The sequence below is a fragment of the Myripristis murdjan genome, chromosome 10 (genome assembly GCF_902150065.1).
Source record: "Myripristis murdjan chromosome 10, fMyrMur1.1, whole genome shotgun sequence".
Lineage (NCBI taxonomy): Eukaryota > Metazoa > Chordata > Actinopteri > Holocentriformes > Holocentridae > Myripristis > Myripristis murdjan.
The window spans coordinates 8,163,629-8,189,266 of record NC_043989.1 but is presented as its reverse complement, the minus strand read 5'-3'; the positions used below and the strand labels follow the sequence as shown (position 1 = coordinate 8,189,266).

The window sequence follows — 25,638 nt, the reverse complement described above, 5'->3', positions numbered from 1 at the left end:
ACATTAATTTGAAATTCTGCTAAAAGAAAAAAGGCTTTTGTGCCTGATGCGGGAACCGAGGAGCCAAGAAGCAGGAAGTTCTTTATCACTGCGGTGATTCCACACTCTAACAAGCACACACAATACACACAGAAACACACAGCATCTCACTGCACGGATCTGTTCATCTATAATGAAGCTCTGACAGCACAGTGGACAGCACCCTGCACTGAATTAATGAAGAGACAGAGAAGTTCTTGTGTCTTAGTGCCATGCATAATTGTGTCATGTACATTGTGCTAATGCAGCAAGACAATTTCCCTTTTTGAGGAAAACTGGCTTCCAAACTGGTTGGCCCATTGCAGGGTGCAAAAAATTAATTACGCCATAATGCCTAAGGTTAAATTGCAGTTACTTCCCCTTTTCCTGTCCTGGCATGAGCTGCTGCTCTTCTGTTTCTCTCTCTCACTCTCTCTCTTTCTCTGTTAGCAGACAGACTGACAGGCAGAGGCAGTTAACTGTATAATATTTAGTGAAAATTTTCCTTACTTAGTAAAAATTAGAGTCATGGCATTTTAGAGAGTAGAATAATTGCATGTGGACGGTTCCAAAAAGCATCCTTTGTATGGTAGGTATGACTTTCGTATCTGAAAGTAAAAAATAATACATGACCCCATCTTTGCCTGTTGACTGACTAGAGGCTGCCTGTAAAGGCATGTTTGTTGCTTTGGAGGGAACACATGACCTGCGCAGAGCTGAGCACACTGGCTTTACACAGGTCTGATTTCACTGAATGACTGTAAGAAGGGAAAGGGGAAAACCAACAGGGAAGGTGTGTGGCTCCTGCTCTGTAGATGCTTGTGTGTGTGTGTGTGTGTGTGTGTGTGTGTGTGCCTTTGTTTAGCCTATGTATGCATACATGTACATACAGACTACCGGTGTGAAGCTCTGTGTGTATGGGTGTGTGTGTGTGTGTGTGTGTGTGTGTGTGTGTGCATGTGAATATTCATTCACATATGTAGGCCTATGTGTATGAACAGACTGGGGTCCCCTGCACAGCTCTCTGGGAACCAGAGGGGCCTTTCCAACATAAACACACACAAGGGCACAGTTCCCCACTGACACGCTAATGCGGGTGCAGAGGGGTTAAACCAACAGGCGAGCGAACGCCCGGCACCGACGCGAGAAAATAACCCACAAAGCCGCATAGACTCCGACTCTGAGAGCCCAGAGCACGCTGTTTATGACCGCATGTGAAGAAGACAGCAAGCTTCGGCTCAGGTTTCAGAGTCACACACTATTTGTGACCATGCTTTCACTGATGCTGAACAGAGCTGGGGGAAGAAAGGGCTTCTCAATATTTTGTAATGTAATAATGTCTCATTTAAGTCTACTTAGATATTAGGTGGGTGGGTTTGTCATAAAAGACAGATTGAATACCAAAAATTTTAGACAGCCACACACAGGAGATAATTACGGGTGAAATTAGAATAATCTCTTGTGACTGACATCTTATTTGTTTTAATGATTCTTAAATGTTAAACTCAACTGATCTGCCACACCAAGAAGGGTAAAATAAATGCTAAGAATTACACACAACTATTATATAACACTTGATACTAGTGCACTTTTCCCTTGCAAATGATTCTATGGGTCAAATGTCATTTGATAAAGATGTGCTTTTATTTTGTCTTCTGATGCTCAAACATCTTAGAAGAGATAAAACAAATAGTATAAAAATAAATAAATAGTGAAAATGGTTACAGCAAAGAATTTTTGCAGTTTAAGTTAAAACAAAGAGCCCGTTTTAGTAAAGCTGGTCAGAATGACATTAAAACATCTTCTCATCATTTCTTCAGATGACGTCAAAAGTACAGTAGCTAGGAACCCCACCCTATCCAAAAAGTGTCTCGTAACATTTTTATAAACTCACTTTTCTTACTAAAACTAAAAAATTCCAGTTGGTTGAGATAATTCCATTTGTTTCCAATACGAATTAGCTTTTTTATTGAAGTGACAATCTTTGGTGGATGGAGGAATCTGCCTCGTTTCAAAATGCCTGAAAAAGGTGAGACTGTGTATTGAAAACAAGTGAAATTAACTCCACCTACTGACAAAGTTCTTCTTCTTGTTCTGAGAAAACTCCTATTTTCAGACAGTACAAAAGATTTGCAAATTACTATTGCTATTTTTTGCACAATCTGTGACCCCAGCCAGACCAAAGTCTGGTGGATTTGTGCCATGGCCTGTCAGCTGCAATAAGAAGCTTTGGAAATGTCTTAACTCCACACAGCATACAGAACGGGGAAGCAATTAACAAATCTTATAGTGCATACCATTCATACTCAATCCAAAGTACACTTGCTGGGAAGGCCATTAAAAAGACATCATTTTAACTCCGTGTTTACATAGCAATATCTTGAATGAAAGTGTGTTTGCCTTTTCAGAAGATAGATACAGTGAGAAGAATTAGTTTCCTTGAGTCAAAGCTAGGTTCAGTTTATGGTAAAAATGAATTAAACTGTTCAAAGCTGCAGAGCTGACAACTCAGCATTTCATCCTCATAACTTCATAAAAGAACATCTATTAATTTGCTGCTGGAGAATATTCTATAATATCTAATAATCCTGTGCAGGTCAGTGGGTAGACATGACATGGGTTAGAGCCACCCATGCTTGTATGCACTCATGGCATAAGGTGCTTTGGATAGAAGTGTCAACCAAACAGAATAAAATACATTATTTATCCTTGTTTAAGTGTTTTGCTAAGAAACATTTTGACACAGTGCTGCTTGCAGGGACTGAACCCTTTGTCTGCTGTTGTCACACGTTCATTGTGATGACTTTGATCCCATGTGCGTTGATGTAGGTGAGGAGGACCTTGGCCCGCCTCTCGATGACATCAATCAGCTTGTCGATGCCCTGCCGGCCGCCCTGGCTCTCCCAGTAGGTCTGATCCAAGAACAGAGACTGGAGGAGCTTCTCCCTCAACCTCCTGCTCCTCAGCACCGCCACCGCCTGCTCTGGAAGCCTGGAGAGAGGAGCAAAGGACCAAAGGAAGGGATAAAGAGAGTGCAAAGGATAAACATGTTGAGATCCCTATCACCATTTGCCCTCACCAGCTCTCTGGGGCCAGTCAGTTCATTTGATGGTGAAACTGTCAGTCATCATCTCTGGTGTTCAAGAGATGTAGGAATCAGAGTTACTCATGCCAATAAAAACGTTGCTTTATCACTCTGCAGCAATACGCTATGATCGCACATGACGAGGGACCTGCGCTATATAGATTTAAATCATTTATTCTGAACCTATGGATCTTTGTCTCATGTGAGATGTGCATTATTTAAAGGAATACATAATAAATGTTTTCATATGTGAACTATTTTTATTGTTTAAAAATTGCTTAATGATGCTTTAAATAATGTTTTTTCTGAAGTCTACTGAAAAGAAAGGGAGGAGATAGCTATAGTGCTTTTGATACAAAATGAAAAAATTCAATTTAGTCATGTTAAGTTACGACTATACAGTGTAGCCTGCTGACCCGCGAAATTCAATCTATCCATACTATCCTACAGCAGTCTAGATGAGTTAACTTGCTGCATGAATAAAATGTGATTAAAATGATGACTAAAATTAAGTTTTTGACGTTTCAGTTACATCCATTTTCAGAGCGTCAATGTACTTTTTTGTGGAGTAATGTTCAACAGCTGTTTGTCATGAGGCTACACAAGGGTCAAGAACCGTCGATGACGCAAAAGGTAATTCTACTTAGATGGTCCCAATTAGTGATCATTAGTTAGCTATGAGGCCTATAGCTTTTAGTCCTCTGAAGGCTCGCCTTCCCATACCTCTTCCTCTGAGGGAAGCAGTGCCTGGACACAGAGACAGCTAATATGTTTTATAAGATTATTTCTGCCTCCAGAGCAGCTGAGATTCTGAGAAATGTTGGTACCACAAAAACACCATTCTTCAAGAGAGACATGAGATGGTCATGAGTACTTAGGAGTGGACTAAATAAGAGACATAGAGAGCACTTACTCACAGCTTTTCCGAGAAACTGGAAGGTGCCAGGAGTATGTTTGTTGATGTGTGGACTATATTCAGTATCAAGCTGTTTAACTATAGTTTAATTTAAAGTATTAAAGGCCTTCCCATCCACTAAGAAATTATCAAAACATCAAAATCAACATGACCGGAATATAAAAATCACTCTCAGCGTGAACCTTTCTAATCAAAATTGCACTCTTGCGGGCGTAGTTATCTATGCAAAAAGAAACCATTCCTTAATGAGCTCCTGCGATCTTGTGAAAGTATCATAAACTGATCTAATATCAGTTAAATTTAGACTTCTGCTGTTTTTATGTCTACCAGATGAAAGCCCTGATGAAAGGCTGCAGTTTTAACGACGATCAAAAGAAGTTATGTGCACGGCGTAGGGACAACTGTTTTTCAGATCATAGCCCCTCTGCTAATGTCTCCCGAGTGGTATGACTCGTTGATTTATCGATCACAGGATGGATGTAAAGTACGGAATGTCTCTTGGGCGTGGACGGAGAACCGCCGTCTAAGGTGTATCATACCTCAGCACTCATGTGAACTTTGATATCACATATCAAGCCAGATAGGCGGTGCTAGACAGAGAAAATGCATTAGTGGGGTGCACACCTGTCCCCCACATTCCTATTTCAACCAGTGGCAGATGGCCATCTGGAGTGTCAGAGAAACCGCGGTGGGGTCAGTACATCACAAACCACTAGTTATTAGTAGTAAATGACTTTTTGACTAGGGGCAATATACCAGATAAGGAGGGCGTTGAGAGGCCCAGTCATAATGGCCCAAAACCTGCGTATCACCCCTCCCTTTGCTGCTCTAGTGCCAGTCTGTCTATCTATCAGTCATGCAGCTCAGCAGGCAGCCCTTCCCCTCCACACTCAGACCCATTTCGCACAGACGTAGTCAGCAGCATCACTGCAAAAGCTAAGATAATAGAAAAGCAAAATAAAGACAGAAAATGTGAAGCAGGAAAAAAACTAAGAATGCAAAACATATCTTGAGACATCTGCAGCAAAATGCAGAAAAGTCTCCAGCCTATTCGTTGCCTCTGCTGCTACAATCAGCCCTGCAGATCCTCAAAAACAGGAAAAAAAAAAAAAAAAAAAAGCAGCAATATACAAAGTAGAGGATTTTTTGAACTGCAGAATATAATCACTGACCCAATCTGTTTCTTTTCTTTTCTGATAGAGAAATCAAAATGACAAATTTAAACAAATGTAAGCCCTTAAATACAGCAAATACAGGTTATCCTTTCATCTCTTTGTCATCCTCGTGTTATCTACTATTATTCCTTGGATTAAGAGCTCAGTCAGTCAACTAAAGAATGAAAATATGTCTCTACTCATGATTGCTGTTGCTGCTGGTGGTGGCTGGCCTCCCAATTTGTTTATTTGTGGATCTCAGACTGGGCTGTTCCACAAAACAATGTATCATTATGAAAACCACTATAAAGATTCAACTTCACCCATCGACAGCTGCTCACAGTGTGAACATGGTGTTAAAGCAAGTCAAGCAGGTGTCACTTTTTTTTCCATGCACATGCAGTGCTTTAATGATACACTGAAATCCTTTTGACCTCACTATAAATCTTTGACAAGTGCATTTGCTGTCATGATATATTCATCATCTTACTCCTTGATTCCTTCCAGAAGCCTGAAGTCCAGGTTGTCCTCGTTCCGGTCGAAGAATCCCTTGTTGTTGGTGAAGAGCAGGTGTCTGGGGTCGCGGCCCCTGTGGATGATGTTAGCCAGCGCTATGTGGTTCTGGTCTGTACACTCAGCATGCTGGCCGAGCTCCACACACGCATCCTCCTGCCGGGGTTTGAACCCGCAGCAGCTCCGGTCCAGGCGGTTATAGATCTGAAAAAGGACAGAGCAACTGGGATTGAAATTTTTAGAAGCTTCTGCCAAAAACTAGTCCAGCATGACTGTCTGCAGTAACCAAACAGCAATGTATTTTTGGCTCATAAATCAACAACACTAACCAGCCTTCTTGACTGTGATATGATTAGATATGACACAGCGGATGAGAAAAAGCAATGTAGTTTATATTCAGAAATAAAAGACCTCAAAGTCCATTCACTGGCTAATCAGAACTATGTATTCAGTAAGGCTTTGTAGTCATTTCTGCGATTGTATTCACTTGTATCACTGATTGCAGAAACATTTTTTTCATCTCAGCTGCTCAAGATGTACTTCTTAATTGTTCTTCTTTTCTTGGGTGTTATGCAATTGTAGTGTTTATACTGTGCATGCAAATAAACAAAGAACAGTAAGATGAAACTCTTCACGATAAATAAAACTGCAGCACTATCTCCTCAGCCGCCCACGTAAAAAATGTAGTATCAAGGTTGCAGCCATGTCCAAATTCCTCACACTACTAGGCTTGATCCTTCATGATCAAGGGATGAATTTATTCATTCTCAGGAGTTGTGTTCTCAGTGCCAGCATTTGATCTGGGCAACACCCTCCTACACAGGAACCCAAACAACTCCTAATCATCCAATGGACAAATTCTCTGAACGTAATTAGCCTATTTTAACAGTAGTAGTATTTTTTTTTTTTTTACAGTTCTGCCAATTGTTTGAGCATATCGCTGTTGTCAGTCAAAACACATGTAGGCAAAAAGTAACATTTTTCACAAACATCATAAAAGTGCTTATTTCCGCATTGATGTCAGCCCATTTTTTTTTCTTCAACCAGAATAGTATTTGCAAAATTTGCCCATGCACAGTAGTTTTTGTTTTTGCATTGAACTATATTACTTCTCAAATTAAAACACAGTCTCTGTTACCTGTAATAAGAAATCAAACAGAGCTAGTTTGCTCCATTCAAAGTGATGAATGGTGGAGCAGCCGGAGTCGGGCTTGGGGGTGATGTTTTTATGCCAGCATCTCTGTTTCAGGGAGCTCTGGTACTCCCCCCATGTTAACTTCACGGAGGACTGGCCCACCACAAAGCCTTCTGGGTAGAGGGATGCATCCCAGGACACCACTGAACAGGGCCGGCCATCTAACAGGGAAAGACAGAAAGTGTATATGGTTGGCTGTCGGCACACTGTTCAATCCCTGTGCTGCGTTTAACCTTTACCTCTCCAGGGAAAGCTTGCTGAACATGCATGTTCTTTTTCAGCAGCACCCTGCTTGACGCTGATGGAATTCATGCGATTTCACAGATTCACACTTGGGAGCCGCCCAGCACTCCCACCAAATGCTTCTCTACTGTCAGTCATCAGACAGCTCCCCTCAAACAGTTAAGCGCTCAAATGCCTTCCTTGCCCAAGGACACTTTGATTGTAGCTGTTGAAAAGAAAGTACAGAGTTACTTGTTTACTTCCTCCACCCAGATTTTCCCAAAGTAGCCGAGGGATTTGTAAGAGATTCTGTAACCTTTATGCCCCCACAGCTGTCACCGCTCTCAGTGATGCTCGGGGCTGTTGATGGAGTAGGGAATTCCTTTTGATGACAACAAGGCAGGCCTAGTATATGACAACATTTTCATATAATGGAAGAGCTCATTACCCTACAGTCTGTCACCTTCTGCATGAAGCTGGCCATTCTCTATGGTTTGGTGAATTGGTATCACTTTAAAGGTGTCACCATGCAAAATGAATGAGGGTCCACTGGATTGAGGACCCTTAAGACTCAACAAACAAAAGTGGAACAGGTACTTAATCATGATAAGAATCAACAAATTACATGTTTATTCCATGTTTTTGTCAGTTGAATCTGAGGGGTCTTCGTCTCAATCGACCCTCTGAAATTTTGCGTAGTGCACCTTTAAACCTCTGAATAGAGAAGGTAGCGAAAACAGTTGCAACTGAGTCCAGTCTATCTTGTGTGGAGTCACAATTTCACTTTTCTGAAGTCTTGTGCTTGTCTTGGTCTGTGTCTGCTTTAACTTCCACTTGCCTTAACTAGTATTTTTGCATTTAGAAAGGAATGTACACCATTTATCATCTTTGAATAGGTCTCAGTTTGCCCTGGTCTCAGTCTTAATTTGGTCTCAGCCCCATTTGGTTCTGGTCTTCACTCAGACTAAATTGGACTTGGTCCTGGGATAAACTTGGACTCAAATAAGACTGTCCTGACTACAGCCCTGACTGACACTTTTATCAAGGGCAGTAGCACAAAGGCACAAGGCTTTTGGTGGAAAAACATGTCTTGGAGATCAAACTTTCTTTGTGGGCTACAAGTTCATATCAGCTCTCTGACTGGCAGATGAAAGGCTATCACTTTTACACACCGCATAAACAAGGGCTTATATGATTTCTATCTCCTCTTTTCATTTCAAAATGTAATCTATTACAGGTTAGTGATTTCCTGCTGTAAAGATATTACTGTCATCAGTACTTTTAGTTACTTTTGGATGACTTTATCCCCACCGGTGAAAAATACAGTATTTGTATCCACCTAACAGTTTGTTACTTTTTTCCTCCCGAGTCATGGTTGAATTCTCAAAAAACGATCTTGGCATACAAAAAGATACACATGGTGTTCTTCATTAAAACAGAAGTCAATTTTAAAATGGATTGAGCAAGGAAACTATCAAATTACAAAATGTCATTCATACATATGCTCTCTCTCTCTCTCTCTCTCTCTCTCTCTCTCTCTCTCTCTCTCTCTCTCTCACACACACACACACACACACACACACACACACACACACTTTTCCTCAGCGTTGTCTGTTCAGGCTTGATGATGAGTACTGAGTTGCAATGGAACATAGTTGACAACTTGCCTTGTGATATGGGAAAAGTACCGGACACTGCCAAAACTTTTAATCACGGGTTTTAACGGGTGCAATAGCCGTCACGCAAAAATAACTACTAAAACATGAGATATGAGAGCCTTTGGCGGTGTGCGCACTAACATACCGTGTAAAAACCTGAATTTCCTGCCAACAGCTGGCAAGGTCCTATTCAATCCCAGCACCCTGTCCAAATGGAAAGCAAAGACCTCACTGGTGTCCACAGGTCTGTTGATAATTCCACACTGTCCACTGCATATTTTGTTAAGTTCTGCATCTTTTTTGTCGGCAAGTGAAACGTTTGTCTCGCCCTCAAACAGCAGCAGCGGCGGTGAGCCTGCATGGGAGACTTCTTTGATGCGCAAAACTTTGGCGTCAGCAAGGAAGCGCATGGCTTTGACGTCCTCTGAGCTGAACCATGGCGGTGCCTTTTGACTGTAGATTCGGATGGCGCTGTATTGAGGCTCTGGTTGAAGATCTGTATTATATATATGGTCTACCTCCAGAGATCTGTAGTGTATATCTTTAATTTCTCTCCAGGACGCATCGGATCCAAAGGTGCGCTTTTGCCACGCCTCATCCTCCAAAGTGCCAGCTTTATTTTGCGTAAAAGCAGTATTTTCTGATTTGATCCTTCTAACTTTTCTTCTCTGTTTTGGTTTGACTGTCCCTCGGATATTTGCCGGTTTGAGACGCTTAGACCTTAGTGTAATGTACACCACGTTGGACCGGGTCGGGACCACAGAGCCTGTATTGGTATCTGTTGGCGAGTTGTAAGAGTCTGACAGGGCTTCGTCTATCCCCAAATTATAAAATCCGCCGCTCCTTTGGTATTTGTTCTTATCAGTCCTTCTGTCCAGGCGCGGTAGCGAGTGTCCAACTTGTGAAACCACAAAAAATAAGTAGAAGACACACACAATCACAATGATCAAATTCCTTTTTGATGAAGGGAACCTCTGAAACCTCCTGGCCAGTCTAAGAAAAGGGGAGCATAGCCAGTGAAAGAGAGACTTCCCCATTAGAACTTATGTAATTAACATGGTTATCTGAGCGTCCTTTTGCTCCAAAGTCAAACCAAGGAGGCGCACAGAAATTCCCAAAGTCATTTCCAAGTAGCTGGAGAATAATGAATGCCGAAATTCCGACAGCCGACCGGTTTCCTTAAAAGCACTATGTCATGTGCAGGAGAGGAAGGGTGGATATGTGGCCGTATGGATGCATGGATACAACTGCCCAATGGATGCATCAGCTGGGAAAAAAAAAAAAAAAAAAACACCAGTCCAACAGGAATTCAGCAACAGGAACTGTCGACTTTTCCTTCCAATTAAACACTTAAACCAAAAAATAACTGAACTCAGGCTATAGTGACTATGGGAAACTTCTTTATTATGTCTACAATGTAGAAACCAACTATGGGGCATAATGTATTTCATTTTCCTTCTCATAACCTCTCTTTAATCTGGCATTTCCAAGTTTATTAGTGTCTCCATTACTTTAACACTTTACCCCATACAAAAAAGCACTTTGCAAGTAATAGGCAACTTCTATATTGCTATTATAGCAATATAACAGGAGATAAAATACCCCCAAATGGCTTGCCATCAGATCAGTTTAGGCATGTATAGGCATATTGTAAATCCATATATTCATCGGACTGTTGCTGAATGATTATTACACAGCCTATGTCTATACCGCAATAGGCCTATTATCTTGATTTTTCATGCATGTTTTTCCTGTGCAACCGGGCGCATGCCAATTATGCAGTAATGATGGGCACCAAATAACATTAAAGTGTATGATGTGTTATATAGGCTACTGGATACAAGGGAAGTGAAAATTAATGCGGCCCATTATAAAGACATGCCTTTCCGGCGACATCTGCTGGTCCGTTTTTTCAGTTCCAGTGGCGCGGGGTGGAGAGGATATTGCACAGGATATTGCCCTTTTATTTGAGTCCATTTTTGTTTAGTTAAGAGGGGAGTGGCAGGGGACACAACCTGGCAGTTTTACAGTATTTTACCTCTGGGTGTTTTGCTCTAACGACGATTTATATTGGGGGCGATAGAATAGAATAGAGCATAATAGAAAAGAATGGTCCATGGAGAAATTTACGGGGTTGCAGGTAGGGACCAAGGTAAGCCTACAAGAAACTTAACAACAGGAAACAGATGCGTGTTTCCTCCGGTGGAAGTAATTGTGGATTTGGCATTGCAGCCCACGCAGGATATCCTGACCTGAATGACAGCAGGCTTGGATTTGGAGCTAGTGTGTTAAATATAGAACTTGTGGCTGCAGATGTCTGACCTCATCACCATGCGAGGCCAGTTCGCTTTGATGAATTAATCATCCCCCCCTCCTCGACCTGCTGTTATATTTATTTTAATGTACACTGTATTCTATTAAAATATATGCAGTGAAATTCAAATTTGGGACTTTGTCAAATGTGGGGTTGTAGGTGTGTGTGTGTGTGTGGGTGGGTGTGGGTGTGGGTGTGTTCATATTATATAGGAAACATAGGCCAACCATATTTAGTTAGTTCCTTAGATGGTTACGAATTTATTTAGTTAGTCGGACAAAAGTGATGTAATTCTATAATCAATTTTAGAGGGAACAGTCTGCAAGTATCACAGCAAAACTATTCGTTCGCACTGAAATATCATAGAAACACTACAGGGTTAAGGCGACAGTAAGATATAAGCTGCCTAAAAGTAGCCTACATTAAATTTACTACTAATTTTACTACTAAATTAACTGTAGAATGAAAAAATATATATTATAATAGTGGTTTTTCATGAGCGTATTTACAGTGTGAGCTGCATTCTGTGTTCATTTAAGCGACTTATCATCCTGACTGATTGGATGATTGGATACACCTGACTACCTGCAGTCCCAACCCCAGCTGACACACATGGCGACGGTTTACGTTTTCCGAAAATTTCACAGAAAACTATAGTTGGGTTTTAACATGTTCCAAACAGTATGTGCACATTGTCTTTTAATTGTTGCTGCCTTCCTCACGGTGAGCTGCCTTGACAATGAAAATGTGGCCAGACAAGGTGCGTAAACGATTTGTGCACTTTTCATGCTGCTTAACCTTGACTGTATTGAGCCAGTTGCACCAATTTGGGTGTTTAAACTGTTACCAGTCTACCTCTTGTATTCAATCTGTGCGTCTGTATGTCGCATTGCCTGTGGATTAATTTTTGTGCACTCTCCCAGATGTCCAGAGTGAGGGAAATGGTCCAGTTTGCACTTTAGAAACGTTTGATTTCCCCTTTCTTAACTCCACCAATATGACCAATTTTGCCTACGGAATTGCTGCAAATGTGGTTGCTGTGCTTTTATATGGAAGCAACTTTGTTCCTGTCAAAAGAATAGAGACGGGGGATGGTAAGCATTCAACTTTAGCAGTTTATTTTCTTTCCAAATACAACATTTGGTCTAATATCACACCAAAAAAAAGTCATCATCATATCAAAGCTAATGTGAGTCTAAGAGTCATATTTCTTCAAGCAAGTGGGATTATGTGCCAGTGGGATGAGAATTTTACAGTATTTATTTCATTTTCACGTGTTTCATTTGCTGCCTTGAAATACATCAGATCTACACACTGCCACTTATTTTGGATTTTAAGACTCAATACTGTGAAGTGCCTTTTTTAAAGATGGGCAAATTCTTGTTTTGTGCCTTTCTTCTATTTCCAGGCATGTTTTTCCAGTGGGTAAACTGTGCAGCCATATGGGTTGTAGCTAAGTTTGGAGACCTGATGCTTCACTCACCCAAATTCCATCCTTTTGCAATGCTTGGAGGTGTGATCTGGGCTACAGGTAGTGTTTTACTGAAGCAAAACTGCATCATATAGTATAACTGATTATGTTCCTGTTCCGGTGGGCAGACTTTAGTCTGAATCCAGTCCTCAAATCACTTCCCAGAGCTGTTCTGTGAGAAATGAGACCAATCTGTAAGGAAACTGACAGTAACAGAGTCGTTATCCAAGAGTGTGGTGAGCCTCGTCTGGTTTACATTTGATGGTTGACTGCTTATAGGAAATATTTAATTTTTGGAGTTCACTGGCAAATGTGAAATGAGCCATTAATAGTTAGTGAAGCAGCTTGAGAAAACATCACTTATTTACATCACTGATTTATCTTCTCTGCGTTCTTGCCCTATGAGAGTTATTCCTGTTTGAATGAAAAATGTGGAAAATGTGACACTAGTCCTTGGTTGAAGAGTGCTTTCCAAATTTTCTATTTTTTTTTTTTTTTTTAGAGATACGTATTGATAAACTTCAGCTTTTTCTCCAAAATGAATGTTTCAGAGTATATCAAAGAGAAAAGCTGGACAAACGTGGGAGATTCAATTTACTTTTTAAGACTGAAAATAGCAATAGGACTCTTGTTTAAAACTATACTACAGAGGGCAACTGTAACACATGATGCAACATTGCTTCCTCCTTGCAGAAAGATGTAGAAACACTGAGACATGCCCGATTTGCCCATCAATAACTTGCAGGCCTGTACTTTCTGTAGGTAATATCACAGTTGTTCCAATAGTGAAAGCGATCGGTCTCGGCCTTGGGATTTTAATTTGGGGATCCAGCAGTTTGTTGATGGGCTGGGCCAGTTCAAGGTGAGTCAACTTCAGTTGTGTTTTTCCATCACCTACAGTGAGAAATTATGAAATTAGTTTAGTTTAGGCATTTTCCTCACAAGCATAGTGTACTTTCTCATTTTAGTTTGTGTGAATGCAATTGCCTTCTCCTAAAATGGAAATGGAAATGTCTGGCATTAGCAAGGCTTATTTCTTGACGGTGGCAACACATCCGCGAGAAAAATGAATGAAGCTGTCTTTCACAGGTTTGGGTGGTTCGGGATTACTGCCCAGGATGTTTCCAGGCCAATATTAAACTACTGTGGAGCCGGTTTGTGTCTGCTCAGGTATATTATCAAGTAATTTCTCACACCTGACTGCCTCTACCAAGTGCACGTTAACCGGCTTAAATCTCCTTTTGAGTTTTATCGGAATGACAGAGAAGTTTTGTTTATTCCAGTGGCCTGATTTTTTTCTTTGTGAAAACTGACGTGCAGACGCATCCCAGCTCTGAATCGACCCCATTACTCATTGATAGGGTGAGCACACTGATTTTCTACCTTATTTTCCTCTGTTTTTTAAAGGAACAATTGTTATTTTGACTGTTTTTTCATCACGCTCAGACCAAATTGGATGTAACAATATTCTCTCCAGGTAGAATGAGAAGCAGGACAATACATTAATAAATGCTCACCAATGGTTTCTTACTGAGCTTTGAGTGCACAGTTCTGACTGTTTGTGTAGTCTGGTGTGTTTCCTTTTTTGGTGCTGTCTTCCTCTGCAGAGAATAAACTCGGACAGCTATGGCCCAAGTTCCTCAGAGTTCTGGATAGACAATGTCGGACCAAAGACCAGGCGCTTCATGTGAGCAAACTTTCATTGTGCACAATATTTTGTTTAAAAGTTAAAGACAAAACAGGCTGGGATTTATGAAACATTCACCTTGGTCAAATTCCTAGTAGGGGTTATTTTCTTTTTCATGGCAGGACAAGGATAAATCTCCATTCATAGTTATTTAATCCGCTGCTGTTAACGAGCTGCATGGCTTTAAACATGAACATATTGTGTGTCTCTCTGCATAAATCTTTTTAGACTGGAGGTCAGATGCAAGGCCTCTATAATTAAATTATTTATTAACATTAACCTGACTGATCTTGGTTGTGGCAGCAGATTAAAAAAAAAAAAAAAGTTATAGGACTCAGCAGGGAAGAATACATCAACATACTTAAATAATTTAGAATTGGCAATAAGCACTATATATACATCTGTAGCTCTATAGATACCTATATCTATTGCAATGTGAACATTTTTCTGTGGATTTTAACACAGTGTAGAATTACAGTTCACTGTTGACTGCTTATTTTAATATGGAGAATTAAAAGTGAGATGTTCTTTAAATGAGTGTATGGCAGCATATAGGTATATGCCACTTTTTCTGTACATTCACGGTTTATCCTATATTGTATAAATATTTAAAACTTAATTTTACTAATTCAGCAGAAATATTCCAATAGAAATGGTCAGGCCGTTTTATTGCAGCCTGTCTTGTTGCTTCATCAGCGGTTGCCTGCTCGCTGTTGTGTCTGGCCTGATGTATGGATCCTCCTTCGCTCCCATCCTTTACATTAAGAGCCACTCGTCGTACCATGACAGTATGTTCCACGGAGCCAGTCTCTACGGTATGAAGGCTTTTGGTTTCAGAGTTGATATATGACAAGCGTACAAGCTATTCATGAGTCACCTAACTTGGTGAAAAAAGGAAAAAATTAGAAAACTGTATTCTGAAAGTCTAATTTGAAATTTAATTGTAGGTATCCCCAGTCATACGTGCCTATTTCCGTGGTTGTGCTTGCTCCACGTGAGCAATCATTTATAACTCCACCAAAGAAGAGGCCCTATCCATTCATAAAACTAGGTGTACCCAGGAGCATTGTACAGTATTTACTGAGTACTTTTGTGTGCATACTGATAACAGACTCAGAGCAAAGTAATAATTGCCACCACAATGGCATTCTCAGATTAAATGAAACCTGGTGAATTTTATTTCATTTTCAGGCCTTGTGGAGCAGCAATATATCACCATTTATAAAAAAAAAAAAAAAATCCTCTAGCATTTTTAGAAGCTTTATTTGGCTTGAATGAAATGTCATGCAATGCCATGTTGAGCAACTGAAAATGAGGTTCTATTCTATTGGAAAGTGAGTCTTGAAAGGTCAAGATCTCAAAACCCAGTGAACTAATCAGAGGCGCTGCTACTCATCAACAGTCTAACAAGCTGGAGACCTTGTATGTTAAGACCTTTTTTATGCTATAGGGCAGTAATAGTCTTAAAATGTACTTATTGTACTTCTATAACTAGCAGATGCACCGCTTGCTTTGCAGTCTGACACAAGCACTTGTGTACTCGTTTCCTTAGTGGTTCTCAACTTAGTCCTCAATGTCCACTTTTTCGTCCCAAATTTGATCCAGATAAGGACTACATTTTCCTTACACCTTTTGTGGGATCAGACAGAGCAGGGCTGAACTCAGTACTTGCAGAACAGGTGGGCCTTGAGGACTGGGTTGAAAAACACTTATGCAACAGATCACCCAGTCAATTGGTGTTTCTTTCACCACAGAGAGGGGCTAAATCCCATTACTTTCTCATTTGAAAATTGTCATAATATTGTTTAATTCCTTTTTGTCTGGTGCCAAAATGTTGATGTGGATAGCAAACTAGTCAACATTCATTACAGCCAGTTTAATTACTTCATTTAATAACATGCCATCTAAAGCCTTGCTCTGTGCTCAAGGCTAATAGATGACGTCCTGCAGTAAATATTGCAATGGAAAACTGTCTGAACTGAGCTCATTGATTCATTCAAATTTATCAGAGAAAATAGTTTGGAAGGAGCCTCACCTAAAACAAATGTTTAGAGGAAAAACCTTGAGACGATTTCAAAGGAAGGTAAAACACGAGAAAACAAGTTTTAATGCCCAACAGTCTTGTTTTCAGGACTGAACAAGGATATGTGTGTGCCAAGCTGTTTTTTTTTTTTTTTTTTTTTTTTAATTACCTGTGTCCTGCTGTCTGTGGGGTAGTTCAAAGATTAATCTCGGTCTCATTAAAACGCATTGCTGCTGTTTCTAGCTTTGGCTCAAATTTCAGTGCTGATGTTTGCAATTTGTCTGCAAAAGAAATGAATATAACACATTCTCATTGGCCCAGACATATATACTTAAGCACAGGTGTCCCCTTTTTGTTTGTGTCTTCTCACAGACATCGACTATGTTTATGCACAGTGCTCGGGCATTTTCCTCACAAGCACCGTGTACTTTGTCATCTACTGCGCTGCCATGAATAACAGGCCCAGGGTTTACTCAGCCGCCATCCTGCCAGGTAATGCACTCGGTTTAAAGCTGTGCTCAAACAGAAAGCAAAACGATGACCTTGTGGCCATGTGTCAGTAACTGTAAGGTTTTAGAAATTAACAAACTTAGTTTTAACAAGTTTCAAGATCGCAATTCAGATGTACATATTAAGTATGAGGGGGGGAAATGTATCAACATTCCAGTTGTTGGGTCACAGCCAATGAGTTGAGTTCCTTCTTGGGTTCAAACACTGATTCAGTTTCAATCTGATAGCATATGAATATGAGTCTGCCTTTTATTGCCTTTTAAACATTTGCATATGAGCGCCTTGAAAAAAAATCCCATGTTTATTAAACGATGTACTTGTTCCACATGAGATGATGGTTAGCACAGGAAAATGTAAATGAAAGTCCACAGAAAAATGCACAAGTGCAATACAGGCAGGCATCAGACAGCAGGAGTGTAAATTAAACATGCTACAGTCATACAGAATTGATTTGAAGGACTTTGAACCCAAACACATCATTAGACTTTTGAATTTCCCTGTATGGCCCACGGTGCAGTTTCCTGTCTTTCAGTAGGTTGCTCATTGCGATACAACTCTGCCTGCCAGTACCAGAGCCTGGAAAACACAGATCTCTACCTGCCACAAAGTCTCATCACCTGTGTGCCCAAAGTTGTGAAAGCTCATCAAGTGGATGTAATTTATAGTAAAGATGTTTCAGACATTACACATAAATCACATATAAAAATGCTAGAGAAATTTTGTTGTTGAAGGTAACTTCAGGATAGGAGACTCTTTTCCTGTTTAACTGAGGATTTAATTTTTTATAATTTTTTTTTCCTGGATTGTAGGTTGAATTTAACGACATGTAGAAGAGAATCTCGGTAACATAAAATGAGTGCAACAGTGATAAAAATCTGAAATCATTTCTCCACTGAGAAGCAATTAAGTTTGAAGAGTCTGCAACAACAGATGGAACAACTAGAACTGAAATTTGTGATTTTAGTTCTAAGTTTAAAGCAAGGGCCATAATTTGCAATTACTATTTTTTGATCATATTTATATTCACCTTTTTACATAGAATTTTTTTCCCCCGTTTGCTTGTCTGCTGTGTTATTTGCACTGTCTTTATTTTAATTGAAGAACTGCATTATAACAGTGTTCTTCTCCTCAGCTCTATTATCTGGCCTGATGTGGACAGTAGCAACATATTGCTGGTTCCAGGCTAATAACTACCTGAGCGCTGTCATTACCTTTCCAATGATCACTGCAGTGAGTACACGGTTATGTTCTGGGAGCCTGCCGGGTAGGGAAACGTCACTCTAATTGGAGCTGTTAAATTGGCACTTGACTGAAACTGTCAGTGCTGGAATCCAACAGAGCTCTGTTTTTTTTTTTTTTGTTTTGTTTTGTTTTTTTTTTTTTTGTCTCAGTTTGGGCTTAAAAGAATATATGGTCAAATTTTGTTAAACATTTCAAAACTGAATTCCATTTTAAAGGCAGTACCAGTGACTTTAAGTTAGACCCGATCCTCCAGGCTGCCCCTCATTTCCATTTCCCCTGGTGGCGTCTTCACACAGTCAGCATAATTGGAAGCAGTGCTTTTTGAGGAAGCCATGTGCATCCATTCATTTCTGTATGGTATGAAAGACATCTTCCTGGGAAAATAGTACAAGCTGGATAATCCATCATGGTAAACATGAACATTTGGTTTTCTCAGTTTGTTTATTGATTATTTCACTGTGCTGAGTTGAGGGTTTTCATATCAGTGCTGCATTACATTACACAATATGCCTTCCGTCACTCACCCTACACCCACAAAGAGGAAAGGAAGACTCTGCCAAGAAATAATCCTGCATATGTTACAGACTTTTTCCCTCCTTACAATGTCTCCATAAATTCAAGAGCTCATTAAACTAAATAAGCCTGTGCTTGCTCATCATAAAAACAGCTTATTGATTGGTTTGTTCCTTTAGGGATACGGTCTGGTTGCAGCACTCTGGGGATCTTTGGTTTTCAGGGAGATTAAGGTGAGCATCGCAGCTCTGATAAGCCTGTAACTCATTTTGATGTGCATTACTTGCACTAGCTCTTTGTATGGGAGAGAACATCACTTTGGCCCTTTCATATGAGAGTCTTGGAGCTCGACAAACAAAGTCATGAGCTGGAGTCCTGTTCCTGTCTGTGCACACACAGCCAGGTTTGTTTGTGTACCAGCTTTTTCTTTTTTTTTTTTCTTCTCATTATTAATCGTACCAACTGAGTTTGAATGGATTAAGCACCAAAACGAGGAGCACCAGCCATATTAAGCTCTAATGTTAATGATAAACCAATCTTATGAGAGAGCTGGTGCCCTTTTTACTGGCAAACATGCATACCAGGGAGGATATGATTTTGCAACTTTTTCCACATCGGTAAGTCTACAAGTTCCAAACAGCATTTAGGGCAATAAATAGAAGTTATAACATCTATCACACAGGCCTTTTAAACCTCACCAGGTCATTTTTTTGTTCACCCCCAATATGAGCTTTTCTGAAACTATAGTAAAAGTTCATATCTGTGAAACGAACAATTAATGAAGAGTCCAAAAGTGCAGTAACTTGGTGAGACATGAATGCACATTTATTTTAATACTTCAGTCTAAACACTTGGAGCCCTTCATCACAGCTGACGATGAATTCTTGTCTTTCCTTCAGGGTTTCGTCAACTGCTTCATCTTCATCCTGGCCTCCTGCGTTGTGTTGACTGGCTCAGTGCTGACTGCTGTCTCAAAGCTCTAATGGTGTACCTCACCATCATGGCAAACCTTAACACCTCATTTTGTGTGTGTGCGTATGATTTTTCACGTGTTCTTCAGTTGCAGTTGAACAATTAATTTCTCCTCATGCATCCACTAGGGATTTAAAATCATACCTTTGACTTTCAAGCCCAGACTCAAATGAATGAATCACAAGAAAAAGTAAGGTCACTTCAGTTAACCCTTGAGAAGCTTTTGGAGATGCAAAGTTTTCACTAGACAGCAATCATGTGCTGTGCTACCAGTAGGTGGCAGCGTCACATAGGAACGCTGTAATCTCTAGTTGAAAAGAGATGAGAGATCTGCTGATGGTTCATGTATGTATGTTCATGTTAAAATTGTCTTATGTTGTGTGCTGTGGGTTTCATAGTTGTTAATAGCGTGCTCATACTTGAAGTTTAATGTTACTGTTACTCCTTCTTTGCAAGTTTTGGGGCATTTAACACTTTTTCAAGATGCACTGTACCATAAAAGAATACTGCACGTTTCGAGAGATTGTGCTCAGCCATGGTGTTTGGACTTGACACGCTGCTTTTGTATTATTTAAAGAAAAGTCAATGTCGATATTAAAATGAAATGTTTGAGAAGTCCAGGCTTGTCGCTCTTTGCTTTTTGTGCATGATGAGAAAAGGAGTCATTAGCATTTCCATCTGGATAACAGGCTGCCGTGAGTTTTGTTTCATGATGGCCTTGGTTTATCCTCCAATCGGGCAAACAGCCATGATTCTGCCAGACATTGGTTTACTTTCAGTCCCACATAACACAGTTTGAATAGAGAATTTTAATTTCAGGGTCTTCTGCTAGAGTGTAGTACTGTGGTGGCTATTTCTCTACTGACAGCCACAACTACATAGGACTCATCCCAGTGATGCTCAGCTTGTGAGCAGATCCCTTTTTCCCTTATTTGTTTTTTTTTTTTGTTGTTGTTTTTCTTTTCTGGGTGAGAGTTTGACATGGGAAAACAGTATTCAAGACAGAAGTTACATGGCACCCCAGCTTTGCAAAAGTTTCAAATGACAAGGTACAAATGAAAGGCAACAGGGAAAATCTACATGATTTTACATATCTATTATCAGAGAGGACCTGCTATTTTCCACACTGTCGAATATTTTGTGTGGATGGAAACTTGTCACATAAATGTAACTTGTGTCTTTTTATAACAGCGGAAAAGGTTGAACTGCTTATTTGTATAGAGCACTTTGCCTGGCAAGCACTTGAAACTCTGGTTTGCAAAACCATAAAAGCAACAAGACAAAGAAATAATTGCGATTACATGAACTATATATACAAGCATATTGATCTACTGCAAACAAGCCGACCGTAGCTGCCCATCGTAAAATAAAATAAAAGAAACTCTATATCAAGCATTGTTATCCAAAGCCCAAAACACCACTGTAAGCTAAATTCTACTTATCAGTGCATATAAACATTTTTTTTTCCTAGTTCTCCATTTTCCATCAATTACATTAATAATAAAAGTACTTTGCTGGGGCCTTGTATGATATTTTAATGTTTATTAACATTTTACAACCACCATATTTGTGTTACATGCTACTGTGCAAGAACAAAGTTTTAGAAGCAGACTCTCAAAAATGTCTCCGTCCAAGGAAGCACCATACCCCTGAACTCCTTATCATTTTCAGGGAAGTGCCCTTTATAGATACTATTTCATGGCATTTATGCTTCATTAGACAGGTCACAGTGAAAAGAGACAGACATGATAGGAATGAGATTTGACACAGATTGCAGGCTGGATTTGAAACCCAGCATTTCACAAGATAAACACCTTAGGCAACTGAGCCAACACACCATTTCCCTCCAAGAGGTTTCTGCCTTTGCTGCTGTCGCTCTGCACACGCCACTGATCTGAAATGTTTCCTCTCTAGCTTGGTTTGTGGCAATGGTTTTACCATAGCCGTTGTATTTTCATTCATCATAGAATCTGATGAGCATCTGGCGCTCAGGGGGCCGTGAACATCACATCTCTTTAAAAGTCTTGAACAGACATCAAGACTGCTCAAACAAGGCTGAAAACACCAGGACAGCCCTGACTAGAATATGTTTCACAGTTTGGTCCATTAATCTGTGTTGAGCTGCACAGGTATAAATTGGCCAGTGGACTCGCTGTCAAATCTGAATCAAGCAGCTCCACAAAGGCAATTCTAAAAACAAGGTTGCAGGAGATGGATTATATGAATTGTGTAATAATCTTTTTGTAAAGCTACTGGCAGTACAATTTTAAACCTTTTGACTCTGGCAACCCTTTGAGTCTTGGTGGCAGAATGAAAAAAACATAAAGAACATCATTTATTGATGTATGTTGTCTCAAATGGTTCAGAAAACAAAGCCACTATCACTCTTGAATAGGAGGTCCTCATTTGTGTCTTGATTTGTAAATTGTATGATTTTTTGTTATATTTTTTATGTCCTGTATTCATAGTCACACGTTAGACTGATGTGCACTGATGTAAATGAAGAGAAAATGTCAATTTGTGTGTCTTCTGTGTGGGTTCATTAACATCACTCCAGGGGAGAATGCGGTGTCGAATTTGTGATAAAAGAAATCCTGGATTTCAAGTAGCATTTTTCAGTTTGTAATTAGGCTTATATGCATTAACTCTGATTGTCTCCAGTCTTGTGTGTTAAGACGAAAGGCCTTACTCTTTTTTGATTTATTAGAAATAAAAGGTTCAGCTACTTGGGCAAAACAGTCATTGGTTCGAAACGTGACCCCATCAAAAACATGGAACCTCTATCGACTTATTCATTTTAAAGTCATAGTTTGTCAAATTTAGATACGAAACCATGTTTTTTTGCAAGGATTTTCCTTTTTCCTAAATCAGTTTGTACTTCAGAGACCGTAAGTCATACAGCAATCAAATTTGGCAGTTTTCAGATCTCCCCTGTTTCTCAAACCAAAAAAAAAAAGAAAAAAAGAAAAAAAATCACAAATCAGTCAGATGTTTTTTCGCTGGTAACTCCTGAATCTAAACTATTTTTTGTGTCTGAGTCCATGGCTCATGAGGAATCGATTGCACATAAGGGTTTTCGTTTGCATATTTTTTTCCAATTGCATGAATTTTTCTAACAGTGCTGTGAAAAAGTATTTGCCCCTTTCCTGATTTCCAATATTTTTGATTATTTATCACACTTAATTGTTTCAAATATTCACACCAAATATAATATAAGACAAAGGAAACACAAAATTCATTTTTTAAAGATGATTTTATTTATTTAAGTGGGAAAAAAGTTATCCAACAACAACTGTCCCTGTGTGAAAAAGTTATTGCCCCTGTAATTAGTCAACTAATTAACTAAGAGCAGACAGAGCAAACACACCCAGGCTTGGTTACTGCTAGCCCCATTGGATCTTAACGAAAAGTAAATACAGGTATAACCTTACCATCAATGTGAAGGAGGCTACAAGGTCTCAACGAGCTGATAACTATGCCATGATCAAGGGAAATTTCAGAAGTGTTGAGAGCTGAGCTATATCAATCTGGATGGGGTTACAAAACCATTTCTAAGGCTCCAAGGTTTCAGTGAACCTCGGTGAGAGCCATCATCTCCAAATGGTGAAAACTTAGAACAGCAGGGAAACTTCCCAGCAGTGGCCAGCCTAACCAAGATTCCTCCAAGGATGCAGTGACTACTCATCCAAGAAGTCACACGAACACCCAAGATCACTATATATCTAAAGAGCTTCAGCCTCTCGAGCCGCAGCTGAGGTCAGTGTTCGTGATTCAACTATAAGAAAGAAAGAGGCTGGGAAAAAAGTCCATGGGCGAGTTGTGAGGTACAAGTGGGATAATGTTCTGTGGACAGATGACACGTCTGTCCAGAGAACAGGAACTTTTTGGAAGACATGGGTCCCATTACGTCTGGCGTAAGGCAAACATGGCATTTCACAACAAAAACATCATACCAACAGTCAAACGTGATGGCGGCGGTGTGATGGTGTGGGGATGCTTGGCTGCCTCAGGGCTTGGAAGACTTGCCATTGCTGAAAGAACCATGAATTCTGCTCTCTACCAGAAATTTCTGAAGGAGAACGTCCAATCATCAGTCCGTGATCTGAAACTGAAGCATAATTAGGTGATACAGCAGGACAATGATCTAAAACACAAGAGTACGTCCACCTCAGAATGGCTCACCAAAACAAAATTAGAGTTTTGGAGTGGCCGAGTCAAAGTTCTGACCCATATTGTGTGTCAAATATGCAAATATAGGAAATCAGGAAGGGGGCGAATACTCTTTGACAGCACTGTATTTTGTTCATGCCCTGTGTTCATAGTCACATGTCAGCTTTTTGCTGTAAACTGAAGCTGACATAAATGGAGTGAAAACATCAATTTGTGTGTCTGCTGTGTGGGTTTATTAACACCACTCAAGGGAGAATTTGGTGTTGAATTTGTGATAAAACAAACCATGGATTTCAAGTCACATGTTTCCATTTGTAATTGGGTTTATATGCACTAACTCTGTCTCCAATCTTGTGTGTCCAGATGAAAAGCCTTCTTCTTTTTGATTTATTAGAAAAACAGGCTCAGCTAATTGGACATAGAGGTCAGCAGCAAGTGATTCTACATTGTAAGCCCATTGTTTTTGCATGAAACACCAACATCTGCAAGACAGGATCTGGTTAAACTCCAGCATCCCTCGTGTGTATCTGCATAGACCATGACTCTAATCCTCATACATAGATAACAGATTCATCTGGAAGTTTGTTGACAATTTACCATAAGCATGGTATTTTCTGTTCCTTGAAGCAAGCTTAAAATTTAGCCTAACTTGTTGCCACAGCAACATACTAAAATAAGTTTAGGTAAATATAATGACACATTATGAACTGTAGATACAGTTATACAATTCTTACTTAATTATTTGATTTATTGACAAATTTCTGCCATGGTTGCTGTCTCACTTTAAAGGCTTTGGTGCTGTTGCACTTCATTCTTACATTGTAGTGCTGAGAAACGACATTCATCCAGTTTTGAACAACACCGCCCTGTTACAGAACACAAATGAGCAACACGGGCACAGTCTATTCATTTGAAATGTTTTATCTTACCCTAACAATATCTAATGAGCATGCTAGTATTAACTTACAATGCCTCAATGCAGCCATGTAACTGTTAGATACAAATCTTGGTAGTGCTGACTTGCTGGTGCCAGTGCCAGTGGTTTAAAACGGAAATATAACATGACAGACTTGTCAGTAACATCTCTTGACACAGAAATTGTGCACACAGCTGCAAAATTAAGCTTTGTTGCATGAAGCTAAGCTCATTTGGCTGCAAGACAGGCTACCTGCTAAATAGATAACAGTCATGCATGCATGACATATCCTTTTTCAATACAAAAAGCGAACTAAGTCAACATAACGTAAGATAATCAAAATCATGTGTGCTCTGACAGCCAGTGTGTGTAATTGCTGATCATGGTTTCAACTCATGCTCCCTTTACTTCAAAGTGGGAGCACACAGTGATCCGAGATAACTTTTTCCAAGTTTGAAATATCAATCTGCCACTCTGAAAAATGGGAGGGTTAATAAATGAGAGCAGGCACATCACAGGATACATCTAGTACCTGTTGGTCTGGAGAACTACAGCAAACAAAAGAAGAAAAAAAATATCAGCCTGATGACAGCCACAGTCTGTGTAGCTGTCTTTGCAGGTGTAGTACAATAGGAGAGAGAACAGAGCTACTATAAAATGCACAAAGCATTGTAAAACATCTTTGATCCTAACAGCTTTGGGACTGTTTGGTATCACAGAGGCCCCTAAAGCCCTGCTGCATTTCTTCAGTTATGTTGGGGTTAAACAAGTGGAAACAAGTTGGAAACACTGTGACCCCATAAAAAAAACATGGAGCTCCTATCTGCTTACTCATTTTAAGGTCATATTTACATGGTCAACGTAAATATGTCCTGTGCATGCCTTGTTATTGTGAGGATTTTTTTTTCTAAATCAATTTTTACCTCAGAGACCGTAAGTCCTAAAGCAGACAAATTTGTTGCACAGTTTTCAAATCTCCCCCACTTCTTTGGCAAACAGAAATTACTCAAATCAGTCAGATGTTTGTGCCTGGTAACTCCTGATTTTTTTTTTTTATTA

General features: G+C 39.8%; 2 protein-coding genes across 3 annotated transcripts; one reads left to right on the top strand and one right to left on the bottom strand.

Moving 5' to 3' along the window:
- Window positions 1-1,708: 1,708 nt before the first annotated feature.
- Window positions 1,709-9,975, bottom strand: gask1b (golgi associated kinase 1B). The gene is made up of 4 exons (XM_030062039.1): window positions 8,907-9,975; window positions 6,825-7,042; window positions 5,664-5,890; window positions 1,709-3,009 (listed from the first exon to the last, which is right to left on the bottom strand). Exons 1-4 carry the CDS (start codon window positions 9,796-9,798, stop codon window positions 2,802-2,804), a joined length of 1,545 nt encoding a protein of 514 aa, XP_029917899.1. The 5' UTR covers window positions 9,799-9,975; the 3' UTR covers window positions 1,709-2,801.
- Window positions 9,976-11,628: 1,653 nt separating this feature from the next.
- tmem144b (transmembrane protein 144b) lies at window positions 11,629-20,111 on the top strand. Of its 2 annotated transcripts, XM_030061331.1 has the most exons (12): window positions 11,630-11,835; window positions 11,999-12,169; window positions 12,484-12,606; window positions 13,309-13,408; window positions 13,636-13,716; window positions 13,830-13,908; window positions 14,154-14,233; window positions 14,930-15,048; window positions 16,629-16,748; window positions 17,899-17,996; window positions 18,701-18,754; window positions 19,421-20,111. In XM_030061331.1, exons 1-12 carry the CDS (start codon window positions 11,745-11,747, stop codon window positions 19,502-19,504), a joined length of 1,200 nt encoding a protein of 399 aa, XP_029917191.1. In that variant the 5' UTR covers window positions 11,630-11,744; the 3' UTR covers window positions 19,505-20,111. The 2 variants fall into 2 exon arrangements, with proteins under 2 accessions (XP_029917192.1, XP_029917191.1); XM_030061332.1 differs by lacking the exon at window positions 17,899-17,996 and having other exon boundaries at window positions 11,629-11,835.
- Window positions 20,112-25,638: the final 5,527 nt, after the last annotated feature.